This window comes from Polistes fuscatus, unplaced genomic scaffold (genome assembly GCF_010416935.1).
Source record: "Polistes fuscatus isolate 324 unplaced genomic scaffold, CU_Pfus_HIC Scaffold1, whole genome shotgun sequence".
Taxonomy (NCBI): Eukaryota; Metazoa; Arthropoda; class Insecta; order Hymenoptera; family Vespidae; genus Polistes; species Polistes fuscatus.
Window position 1 is genome coordinate 16,484,701 of NW_025112997.1, and position 13,252 is coordinate 16,497,952.

Sequence of the window (13,252 nt, forward strand, 5' to 3'; positions counted from 1 at the left end):
CCTTCCATTCGAACAAGAAGAAGAAGACAAACTTACGAAATAGAAGCTCCTACGCGATTTATCGCCCTGTTAACACTTTACACGAAAAAAAGACACTTTTTCTTCTTCCAAACACAACGTCTATCTCGCAAATGACTAACATTTATCGTCAGTTTCTGAGTAATATCAATTCGGATTAGATAAATAGATTGTCGAACAAATGAGAAGTCTTAGATCTTTTTCTAATTCCATAAAAAAATAGCTATACTTAAGTTCCCATCGATCGATTATCAATCTTTACAATTTGTTCCGGTAAATGAAATTTTGATTTGATCTCACGATTATTCTAATAATCTTTGATAAAGTATAGTAATAAATGATTATTATATAATTGAACAATGATAATATTTATGCAAGACTAATTTGTATTTTGTTTAGGAAATATATTCGTTCAAGTGTAAAGCTTAGAATTCGTAAGAGCCGTTCAAATAATCGCATTTTTTCGCGTTTGTAGGAGTTGGTGTCACAAGGGAATCGAAGTATATCTAGGGATGATCGAAAGAGAAAGGAAGAGAAACGGCGAAAGGGGCTGCCGTCACGAGATTAGAAAAAGTGGTGGCGGTTCAGCAACCTAGAGATAGCGAACAGGGCATATAGGTAGTAGTGGTGCTTGTACCCGACGAAGACACGAGAAGTTCATAAATAATCGAAGCGCCAGAGTACGACGGTGGTTTTCACATGAAACATTGATCGAGCAATGCGGACGTTACCGCTCGTAATGAATATAGGAGCAGTGAATCACCTTTGGCCCCGTCCGACCGAGCATATCGTGCTAACGATATTTTGATAACTCCCACGTATAAATTTTCGTGGTTCGACCTCGTTACCGATACTCGTACTTTGATGAGGTCTTCGAGAATCGTTAAACGATTGCTTTTCTACTTGAATAATTTTCAAGGTCGATTTGAGATATTCTTAATACGATTTGTTTCGTTATTTTCGAACCTGCGTGTGTTCTTTCACTTTTCACGTTAATTAAGAGAATAGGGAAGTTATTATTATTTTATTTATATTATTTTATATTATTTTTAATATTGTTAAATACACAATATATTATTTTACAGATAGAAAAGAAATATTTGTCTTTCTAATGAATATTCTATAGAAATTTATCAAATTAAATTTTTTATTATTTTCAAAAAAGAGGATGGGAAAGAAGGCTGAGAGAGAGAGAGAGAGGGAGGAAAAGGAAAACAAGAATATTATAATCTCTGTCTATCGGTAATTTCAATTAACTCTATAGAAACGACGTTATGGGAATTGACCTCATCGACGTGTTAAATTATTAAAAAATTCCACAGAGTGGGAGGTTAACATTGAAGACTCATTTTCTGCACGTCAGTTGGTACCTAATTTAAGTTTAATAATGCGACTACGAGTTTTGAAACAATGCAGTTATAAAATACAAAAATAATCAGCAATACCGCTTTATGGCGTTAAACTTTTCATAATTCTTTGGATAAAAGAGCGGCCGACTACATTCACGTTAACAGTTTTCTTTTATTAATGAAACGCTTTTGTTTGTCCAGGGTAGGTATTTTATCGATGAATTTTTCCCATTTTACGAACGATTCGCATAATATACATTTCAGTAGTCACGTTCGCAGAAGCATTAATTTCTACAATTGTTTTGTGCTCGAAAACTTAAATGAATCGTTTTATTCAAAACAATACGACTTTTCTTAAAAATGAAGTGTTGAGTTATCGAACCGTTGCACCAAAAAAGTCATTAATGTTTTTCTATGTCGATAAATAAAAAAAGCGAATAAATGTAAGATGGTAATCATATATTCATAAATCTGTATTTGTTAAATTATATTTCATTTCACCGCTTAAAATTAATGGTTAGTTAATGTCTGGCAAATATTTGATAGTTTCACATTGTATTATTTGATTTTTGATAATGTAAACATTTTGTGTTACGTGGGATTAATTGAACAGCAAAAAATAATAATTAAACGTAGGTAACGTTTTCGAATTTGATATATTCTTGGTCAAAGAAAATGCCATATATTTTTCGAACAAAGTACAATTCTTGTGAGTTCCGCGGGCACGAGTGACAGATGTAGTTGACGCGAAATGTCCCATATAATATCGATTGCTACGTTATAGAAGCGTATCTGTGTAAAAAGCGACCATGAATCCAACTTATAACCGTTATTAAGAGAACCCCTATCGAAATGGGTGAAACAAACCCTTCACGTTCAGAAGAAAAATAACGTATATCATCATACCACGTCGGATACTGCTTCTGTGCATCCCTCTTACGTCTTATCCTTTCGTAAGAAACAATCAAAATTAATGATCTCAGGCAACAAGTACATAAATCAATAAACATGATGACATTATGTATTAGGTATGAATAGCAACATGTTGTTCCTTCAAAGACGTTCATTAAAGTTAATATTTTTCAACGATTTTTAAAAACTACTTTATTGCAAAAATCAATTCGACTATGTTAACACGTGTAATCCTGGCTGCTTAATCTATAACTTAATCTATAACTTTTGGAAGGTAAAGATCATAAACATCGATTTTTTTTTAAACCATTAAAAAGAAAAAAAACAACTAAAAACAAACGTCCAGATTATTAACTAAAAATAATAATATCGTATAACCTTTTAATACTTATTTCCATGTAGGAAAATATATTCGAATGTGTTTACATGTAAAATCTTCCTCACCTCCCGTTTCATGCTATTTTCATTGGCATCGAAAATTGACTTTTGGGGAGGGTTAGAATCGTCCTACTTGGAAATACATAGAAGGGACTAGGAACCCTTATTGCTATCGTCCAGTTTCATAACTAACACCGTTGACTGTCCCGTCCACTATCCCATGGGTCGTCTGGTTAAGTGTCCATCTTTCAGATCAACTCCTGGCTAACTTGTGACGAATGAATTCGATTAGCGAATATTCTGGGGTAGGTGCTGTCGCGAATGCGATTACTAAATTGATATCGTTACACTTTAACGTTATGATAATATTGTACAATTTGTATTTCGAATAGAGAGAATACGTTTCCTTTAGTGAATAAGAAATCTACCGTTTAGTAGATACGTGTTAACGACATCGAAAGTGTGTCAACAATCCTACGTATCTTATTAGAACACGCAGCGTTATTACTGAAGTCTTGGAATATTGTTATGTATAATATAACTAACAAGATGGTACACAATAATTTTACTGATTGCGCATCATTTTCGTTATTTTATTTATACGGACTTTCGATCATTTCCATTTTCGTTAGTCAAAATCTTAGTTAATATTATTAGATAATATTTAGAATGTAATTAAAGATAATGAAGAGTAAGACGTTATTTTAAAATTCCAAGGAACGATTTTATACCAAATCGAAAGTCTGAAGAAGTTCGTAGTAGACTACTTTGAGTCTCGGGAGAAGAAACTATTTTCGGAATATCGATCGTGTACGGCCATGCTGCTGCAGAATACTCTAGCAGTCTGTTGTCTGGATACTGTTCGATAGGATAGTTTTAAAAGCGAATGAAAAATCCTACGATATGTACGGATTACATGCAGATAATATTTATTCAAATTTGCGTATCGCGTTTAACGTTTTATTTATAATGTTTATACATTTGAATATATTATTTAGAATACGATTGATTTTAAGAAATAGATCGATCCAACTGATCGTCGTAATCAAGTGATAAATAAAAGAAATGTTTCTTCGATCGAATATTCAAAATTTTGTAGGTAAAAGCTATGTATGTATATACGTATGACGTGTCTTAAATTGACAGGTAACACGTACCGATATTTATGTACGTCAATCATTTATACGACATGATCATGGAAATACCATTACTTAAAATAATTTAAGATCAATGTATCGATCGAGTAACATTGAAAATATTTTACGTAGCAAAATTTTCTATTATATTATGTATAATATATTTTTATTATCTTGAAAAAATCGAAGGTTATATATATACAAAATATTATACTCGCGTTAATTTTATTTGAAAAATCTGAAGATCTAAATCTTTTTAAGATTGATATTTTTTCAGAAATCAAAAGTTAAAATTATCTCATGCCGTTTTTTATATTTATAAATATCTAAGGCTAATTTAAGAATCTAGTTAAAGGTATTTGTCTTTATCCATCGATAGTATGTAAGAAATCCCATCTTCAATTACCGTCACGCACGGCACGCTTTCTGTTTCAGGGTGACTTATTCGGGGGCTTGAACAGCGGTCTGCAAGACGGCTTACTTTCGAGGGCGGAGGCTTTAGCCGCGGATTTGGGAAAGCACAACGCTGGCACTCCAATGCCTTTGAAACACGATCCGGTTTCCGTTTACCATCACGGTGCTCACATGCCAACCCCCCATCCAAATAACCGGCCACATCATCAGGTACAATCACACCTCTTTGTGAGTTTGCATTTATGCTATACTACATTCGTCCCTACGGATAAGACCCTTTAACATTTTGGAAAGTTATTCAAAATTAATCTATTTAGTGTTTTCTATTAAAATATATTTATTTTCCATGATTCATTGTTATTAATTATTGAAGATGAGAGATTGTTTGATAATGCAGTCGAGAGAGAGTATAATATATTTAAAAATATTATGTTTGATTTATATTGATAATTTCTGGTTTTTTTTTCCAAGTAAAAAGAAATACATCTTTATATAATTTGTTTGTTGATATTCAATTTAATAAATTAATATATATTTATTAGAATATAATTTGTTATTTATATATATAATTTAATATAAATACATAGTTATATAGAAATAATATAAGAAACATTAAAAGTAAGAGAAAATTACAGGTCAACAATATTTTAAAATTTATCTCCGAATAATTTTCATTAATTTCATTTCACATTCTATCACTCTAATTCTATACAATATTTTTAAAAATAATACTCAAGTATTATTCGTGTCTAAAAGAAAATTGTGTAACATTCTTTTACACTATTTTATATTACTCGTTTATTACCTTACACATGATCTCGTATTGTTTATTTTTATAATTATTTAAATCGATGATGCCAATAAACAATTTTGATTTATTGAAACTATAGAAAATCATTTCGAAGATAGTATCATGAAAAAGACATAATGTATAATTCTGTTGAGTTTACCTGATGGGTATCGTAAACGAAACGCAAACATGACGTTACTTTATTAACATCGACGTTTGTACTGGTTTGATTCATCGATATAACGATTGCTTTAATGACAAACTCGGTTCCAGCAATGTAGAGAACAGTAAAGTCACGTAGATATATACTAACGAATCGTCTATGGTCCCCAATGCTCGTGCATATGCAACAATAAAATGAAACGAGTTCCGACAGTGAGTTAAAATCGCGGAGAATAATTAATCGACTCGGACATTTATCGTGGTCTATAATTAATCGGCACTGTTGAAAAATGTAACTTAAGCAGTATGTTCATTGGTGAGCTTAAATAATAGACAGACGAATGAGTGAAAATTTTAATTTTCGTCCGATTTAATTATTGCCATGAATGCCACGTTCAGCGACTTCGTTTGTAATGCAGAAGCAATTTTACTGGTTAAAATACTCGTACGTATATAGACCAGAGAGAGAGAGAGAGAACGAGAGAGAGAGAGTATGATTTGTGGCTTCGCCAATATTCAGGTTCTGGTCTTCAATTTGTCGAATGCTCCTTTCGCGGTATTTATGCTAATTCAAGCGCAATCTGAGGCTCAACGAGAGTATGAAAGAGAGAGAGAGAGAGAGAGAGAGAGAGAGAGAGAGAAAACGAATAGGATGGTAAGAGGGTGCCCTAACCAATGTGCTTCGACCCGGAATGATCGCGTAGGGGCGTTCCTTGTATAATATCCCGGCTCTGGGACGACCTGTAATGCTCTCTGCGGGATACAATAAACTTTAGGGATCGTGGATCGCATTCGTACGGCGAAGGTTAAAAATACATTTCATGTAACTTCTAGATATATCGGATTCACGGATTTACGGCAAAACATACTCGTGAAGTTGACTTGGTTCAAATTAGATAGAAAGAAAAAAAATATAGAATCACTTCAATAGCTTCTTTTCCTATATTTATTTGATTTTCTTCCACAATTGTCCATTAATTTCTTTTTAAACTTTGAAATTATTAAATCGTATTATTAGAGATATTTTTTTTTTTTTTGAACAAGAACTTCCTTTATTGCTTATAAAAAAACAAACATTGGTTAAGAGAAATATTATTATCTTATTATCATTAATAGAAAATAAATGAATTGATAAAATAATATTACACACGAACCAGGCGAATAGATATTGCATGGAAAAATTGTAATTTTATTCATTTAATGAGTAAAACGCTTCCCTCATTTGTAAGCACGCTCGTTGATCGTTAAGTACCCAGGCGTAGTTCCGTTTTTCGACTTCTACTCATTTTCACCCTTCTTGTGTTACTACAGATGGTCCAGGCCACCCATAAACTTTGTTTTTATTTGTGACGCTGACGAATTCAATAACAACGATCTTCTTGCTATCCCTGTGGCAATGTGGTGTAACTGGCAACGTATTACGTTCACGGACGCATGTAACGAGTTTCGTATAACCCTAGACCAAAAGAGAAAAAAAGAAAGAGAAAGAGAAAAAGATAGATAGATAGAGAGAGAGAGAGAAAGAGAGAGAGAGAAAGACGACTAACCCTAGCATCGTGTCAGTCTAATGATGAAATATTGCAGCGAGTCTCTAGGGCCCTACGCTCACTATGTTGCTCCCTGGTCCCTTACCCACTCTATATTTGCCGTCAAACTCTCTCTGGCGGCCCTATCGTACTACTTCTCGCAACCCTGGCTAACAACTACCCTGCGAAAATTCGTCCTGTACCAGTACTATCGGCTCGCACACTGTCGTACCATCCTATTCTCGCGAGAGTTGACGTTTGCGAACGAGCACTCATCACGATACTTCTCGTCATAGTGTTTCGAGGGTGAAAGTAAGAAAAGCCTTGAGAGAAAAGATATATGTCTGTAATTACAAATTATAAACACTGCATTATAAATTAATCTTTCGATGCACACGATCACTAGAATAAACGATTCATTTTTAATGACAAACGATATATTTCCATTTTTTCAAAGAATTTACAGGATTGTTTTAAAGTTAGGCAACATTATTTGACCAATTTTTGTTTCGTTTGCGCGGTTATAATTATAATTAATATAATTCTATTTTCTATAATAATTTCAACAAATATAAAAAAAAACAAAGCATTTATTTTAGGACTAACTCGAGAAGGAATTTTGTAGCTCCCACGCAAAGTTTATTCGTCCTTTCTTAGACGAAAAAAAAAGGGGTAGAATGAAGCAGGTGCGTTCGCTAATTAAATTATGGTTATTAGCCACTAAGCGTTCAATGAAATAATAATAATATGAAAATATTAAAAAGAATATAATAACAGTATTTTTTTTTAATACTAATAATGCGTGTTTGTTAATATTTATTCAATGGAAGTAATTTTTCCGTTGGTACATGCAAAAAGATACAAAAGGGAATGAGAGAGAGAGAGAGAGAGAGAGAAAGAAAGACAGAGTTATATCTGGTCTCACGTTCACCTTTTCGCAAAGCCGATTCGGTCGTTCGCTTGTGTTCGCGCGAGTGCACCACACTTGCGCTAACTTTTATGACGAGCAAGCCGGCTATAGAATTATCCCGCTCGCTCCCCATTTCGTGTTCATCGTTTTATCTTACCGGACGAGAATATCCATTAAAAGTACTTTATCCTTTTCATATCTGAACAGGATATTTGAATTTTCTATTCTTCGCTCGTATCCCTGGAAGGTAAAAGTAGGCCGCAGAGTGCTACCGTTTACACAACGATACCGAACCGACCTTATTCTTGCCCAATTTATCTCGACTTAACAACTGAAAACATTTTGGATTCGATTCACATAGATATGTATATATCTTGGCGTTACTTTGTGAAATCCGTTAATTTGTGAAATGACTGGTTAAACTCTGAAATAATTATACTGACCTGTTTAAATATGAAAGAAGCCGGAATTACATACTTTAATTAGATAATATAAGAATTTACGGGAGTCGAGTAGTTAAGGTATGAAATTGAAATTTGATCTGTAGATATTCGATTCGATAGAACAATGCGATTAACAGAACATTGAATTTCAAAACACAGAAAAAGATAAGAACGCATCACTATGAGCATTGTTGTAAAAAAAAAACGCAGATTTTAACCTTCTGAGTATCAGAGATTTAAAAAAGAAACTCGGTCAAAGAAAGCCGAAAAGCGTAATTGCGCTTTCTGAATGAGATGGGAAAAGATTCAAGTGACGCGAGAGTGCTATTCTTAATCTCTGTTAAGAAAAAAAGATTTCATCTAATTTGTGTAAAAAAGGAATTCATCAAATATGTTTTGATAAACACCAATGTTTTAAATGATAAATGTTACCAGTACAATTATAAAAAAAAGGTTTATTTAAATAATATTAACGAATTTCTTATTAAATATTCTCTCCGGAAATTATTAATATCAAATTTACACTATAGTATTTAATTATATTAGCTTTAAAGATGAACAGGTAATTTAATAAAGGCACAGATTAGTATTTTATTCTAAAAAAAAAAAAACGTATTGTTTTTAAAATACAACCGAATAAGAAATATTTGGAAAAGTTAAAAATACGGTTCGAGGATCATTTGATTATGCGAAATGTATGTAAAAAAAGAAAAAAAAAACAAAAATCATTGGCGCAAAATTGCAAAGAAGCTTAGCGATACAGAACTAAGAAGAAGAAGAAGAAGAAGAAGGAAAATAAGAGGAAGAGAAAGAGGAAGAAGGCCTTATGCGAGGTGCTACTCACAAGGGGGGTAGCGCCACTCAGAGCGGTGAAAAATATGAAGGGAGCTCATAAATAATTTGTAAGGGGTCGCGCTTGCTGCGCTGTGACGTCGCTCGTGGCACGTGCTGCATAATTGTGTGAGCTGCCTTGTATACATTTTCTCTTCTTCTCCCTCCAAGACACTTTCCACTCTTTCTCATTCTCTCGTTATTCATGTACCTGTTTATTCTTTCTTCTTTCTTCCTCCTTCTCTCTTTTTCTCTCCTTCTCTCTTTATTTCTTTTATATACATAAACGTATAAATGCATTTGTTTTCTTTACTTTCTTTTTTTTTTTGTTTTTCTTCATGAATACAGTTATAAAAATGTAAATAATTTAAGGTACGCTTCTATATATACACCACGTTAAATTTGTTAAAATGACTTTTAAGTAAAAATTGCGTAACAATTTATCTTTCTCACTATTTTTCTGTCTCATGTATTGAAAAAAAAAAATAACATTAGATCGTTTATATGATCCAACATAAAAATTTGCCGGTTAGTAAGAGAAAATGCTTTTGATATCATTCAACTAATAATACGCTCGTAAATCGACACGCGCAGACTCGTAACAATCGATTCCTCGAAAGCCCGTCGTCTCTGGACAACGTTATTTTGGCATTTTACGCTGATTTTTTTTCTTTTTTCATCTGTATCGTGACCTCCTAGTGACGATAGTTAATTTTGACAGAAGTTTCATATGGAGACGATATCGATATTTCTTCTTTATTAGGAGATATTGAGATAATTCGTTTGCGCGAATTTTAACTGTGACCTTCCTTTTACTATCGCTGTCATTTTTCTTTAGCCAGAGTTTTATTTATTTATCTCGTTAACGATGATAACTCTCAAGACGAAGACTCGCAAAAATGTTTAAGATACTAACGGGAACAACTTTCACGATCGTTTGACGCGTCAGAAATCGGAACATGTATACAAAAGCACGGTCCTTTAATTATTTACTAATAGTTTGAAAATTTAAAGCTACAACCATATGATACAAGCAATCGTGAACATAGTCGCAAATAGTCTAAATAATCCGATAATATTAATCATTTATACTATGAATAGATCCGATCGTAATGCATAACTTATTTATCCTATCAAATATCCATCATTTTTTTCGAAAAAATTCATAGTTAAAATGTTAGATGTATCACCCAACGTAATCATTTTTATTTCGTTTAGGAATATATTTTTAATTTCGTATTAAAAATGATTTGGTTTAATTTGAATTTTTAGGTTAAAAATAATGAATTTAATATTATTTTTCACATGAAGTTTTAATTAACAAATAATGATCAGGATGTAAAATAATAAAATCATAAATCGAGAAGAGAGCGTTGTTTCTACTTATTATTCCCTCAAATTTAACGTATTAAGTTTAATATTACTTTCGATTTCCCGCCAAATCTTTTTTAATTCAACTGATTTTATTAAACGGTCAAAATGAAAACGAGTTGGGATAGTACTTGAATCGATCGCCCCCTTTAGAACTTTCCATTCTTGAACATCTATTTTCAGAACATTGAAGGAATAGAAGAAAATTCGAACGTATCTTATTGTTAGAAATAAATGTCTTGTGTCTAACGAGTTGTATGTATGAGAAATTCGGTAGATAGAATGAGTTTGAGAATGAGTAGAAGTATGTGAGTCAGAATATAAAAAATATAGATAATATAGATAACTAGAGAGATAGATATGTAGATGACAGAGAGAGAGAGAGAGAGAGAGGGAGAGTGAAAAAAGATAGAAATAGCGTAACGGTAATCTACAAGTAAAAGTCGAGTTATATTGTGTGTGTGTGTGTGTTGCGATTGTATTAATTAAATATATATACTTTAATTGCATATATTAGAAAACATTAGAATTAATATGAATAGCAGCCCTTTTTATATCAACCTATAGAACTTATACAAAATTATATAAAAACGGCAACCGTCGGAGAACTTAGTGAACTTTCTCAAAAGAAAAGAAAAAATAGAAAAATAAAGAAAAGAGAAAGGCCGCTAAGAATAACGACGCGAGCCGTAACGTATTTAGGTAGTATCGAGTATGAAGTAACGCGAATTAAAAGTACGTAAATTATCTGTTGCAGATGAGTCACCCTGGAATGGAAAGCTTGGATATGTTGGACCCAGCAAACTCGATGACAACGTTGACACCAATGTCCGAGGGAGCTGGTGGTGGTCCAGGTCATCATGCAGGTATACATGGACCTTCGGTATACGGTGGAATGAATGGGATGATGGGACATCACCATCATCACGGTAACCTCGGTGGTGGAGGTGGAAGCGTACCGCATCCAGCTCATCATCATCCAGCAATGGCAGCAGCAGCGGCGGCGGCAGCAGCAGCCGGTCTTCATCCTGACGCTGATACGGATCCACGAGAATTGGAGGCGTTCGCGGAACGTTTCAAGCAGAGACGTATCAAACTGGGCGTAACACAAGCTGACGTAGGCAAGGCTTTAGCGAATTTGAAGTTACCAGGTGTGGGTGCACTATCCCAATCGACGATATGTCGCTTCGAGTCACTTACACTCTCTCATAACAACATGATAGCACTTAAACCGATACTTCAAGCCTGGCTGGAAGAAGCCGAAGCACAGGCAAAAAATAAAAGACGTGATCCAGACGCACCGTCGGTCTTACCGGCCGGTGAAAAAAAGCGAAAGAGGACTAGCATTGCCGCGCCGGAAAAAACGCTCATTAGAAGCATACTTCGCGGTACAACCTAGACCATCCGGTGAGAAAATCGCCGCGATCGCGGAGAAGCTCGATCTTAAGAAGAACGTCGTCAGGGTCTGGTTTTGTAATCAACGGCAGAAACAGAAGAGGATGAAGTTTGCGGCTCAGCATTGACCCGAGGGTGGCTTGTGACAGCAGAACTGACCCTACCAGTTGCCCAGTCTCGAGCCGAAACCCGAACCCCTGACCGAATTTCAGGGTTGGCCGTGAAGATTCAGATACAAATACCTTCGTCATCTATTTTCTTTATCCTGATCTCCTTCTCCTCCTTCCTCCTCTTATTCTTCTTCTTTTTTCTTCGATGTGTCTCGATAAAACGGCCCGAGATTTTTACGGCTTGATACTGTGGCCATCTGGTACAATGATCAGCTATCGTCAGTGACACTGTCGCAGGCTGATATCGAAAAGTGGCTACGAAAAGCCGCATTAGACGGTCTCTCTCGACGCGTTGTGACATTGAACGAACCTAACCGTGTTCCGGTGTGTCGATTAAAGAACGATCTTGTTTGGCTTTGTTTAAACAGCAGGGAGGATTTTCTCTTGTCTTCGTTTTTTACGCTCTCTTCACATTTTATATTTATTTTTCTTTTCTATTTTCTTTCTTCGATATTACCATCCTATCTTTCATAATCGGCAAAGTAAATAAAAATTGTTGAAAAAAAAAATCTCCGTTCTCTATAACAACCGGAACAGCGAACACTTCGATTTTACGAAGCGATCCCACGATAAAACGTTTTACGAGCTCGTTTTACCCCTTTCGCCGTCATCGTATACGCCTCCTCTCTCGAGCAAAATGTGTCGCCCCATCAACGAATCGAATCTTTCCGTACTGACTGCTTCAGTTTTTTTTTTTTTTTTTCTTTTTTTTTTCTTTTTTTTTACGATAAAAACATAGACACACGCGAGAGAATCCTCTCTTGAATAATTAATTAATCAATCGATCGATCGCGAAAAATCAAGAAAGACAAAGAGCGGAAACGGAAATAAAACGCGTCTCGGAAAGTACAATTCGAAACATAAAAAAAAAAAAAAATATAAAGTACATATGTATTGTTATAAAATCGTCGCGCGTTAACGTAGCGGCGAAGTAAACAAAAAGTGATATTAATCCTATAATGACGCTCAGTGAAGTGTTGTAAAGAAGTGAACGGAAAGAAAGCTAGAAAGAAAGAGAGTAAGAGAGAGAGAGAGAGAGAGAGAGAGAAAGAGGGAGAAAAAGAGAGAGAGAGAGAAAATAAAAGGAGAGCGTGTGTGTGTGTGTGTGTGTTGTGTGTACTCGAGAGTGAGAGAGAGAAAATGAATGTGTGCGAAAGAAAAAATGACTGGGAGAGAATCTGCGAGTCTGAAAGACAAATTGATAAAAAGGAAGAAAACAAAAATAGGAGAATATGTTTTACGTAGTGATGTTGGACAATCAGTGAAAAGACTGTATCATATCATATTAAAGCAATACACAGTAGCATTAGTCGTCGAATTATATGAAAAGAAAAAAAAAAAAAAAGAGAATGAGAGATAACAAGAAAGAGCGACCACGCATATAACAGTTCCTCGTATTTTCCGCGATCGTACGTGGACGTTCGATCGAAGGAAAAATCGACGAGTA

General features: G+C 34.3%; 1 protein-coding gene across 1 annotated transcript in view; it reads left to right on the top strand.

The window, feature by feature from the left end:
• Positions 1 to 12,803, top strand: part of LOC122516915 (inhibitory POU protein) — a 37,450-nt gene extending 24,647 nt beyond the window's left edge. Inside the window, 3 exon segments of the mRNA XM_043635141.1 lie at positions 4,229 to 4,417; positions 10,998 to 11,600; positions 11,602 to 12,803. Coding sequence (XP_043491076.1) covers positions 4,229 to 4,417; positions 10,998 to 11,600; positions 11,602 to 11,763 — 954 coding nt within the window. The 3' untranslated portion in view covers positions 11,764 to 12,803.
• Positions 12,804 to 13,252: the final 449 nt, after the last annotated feature.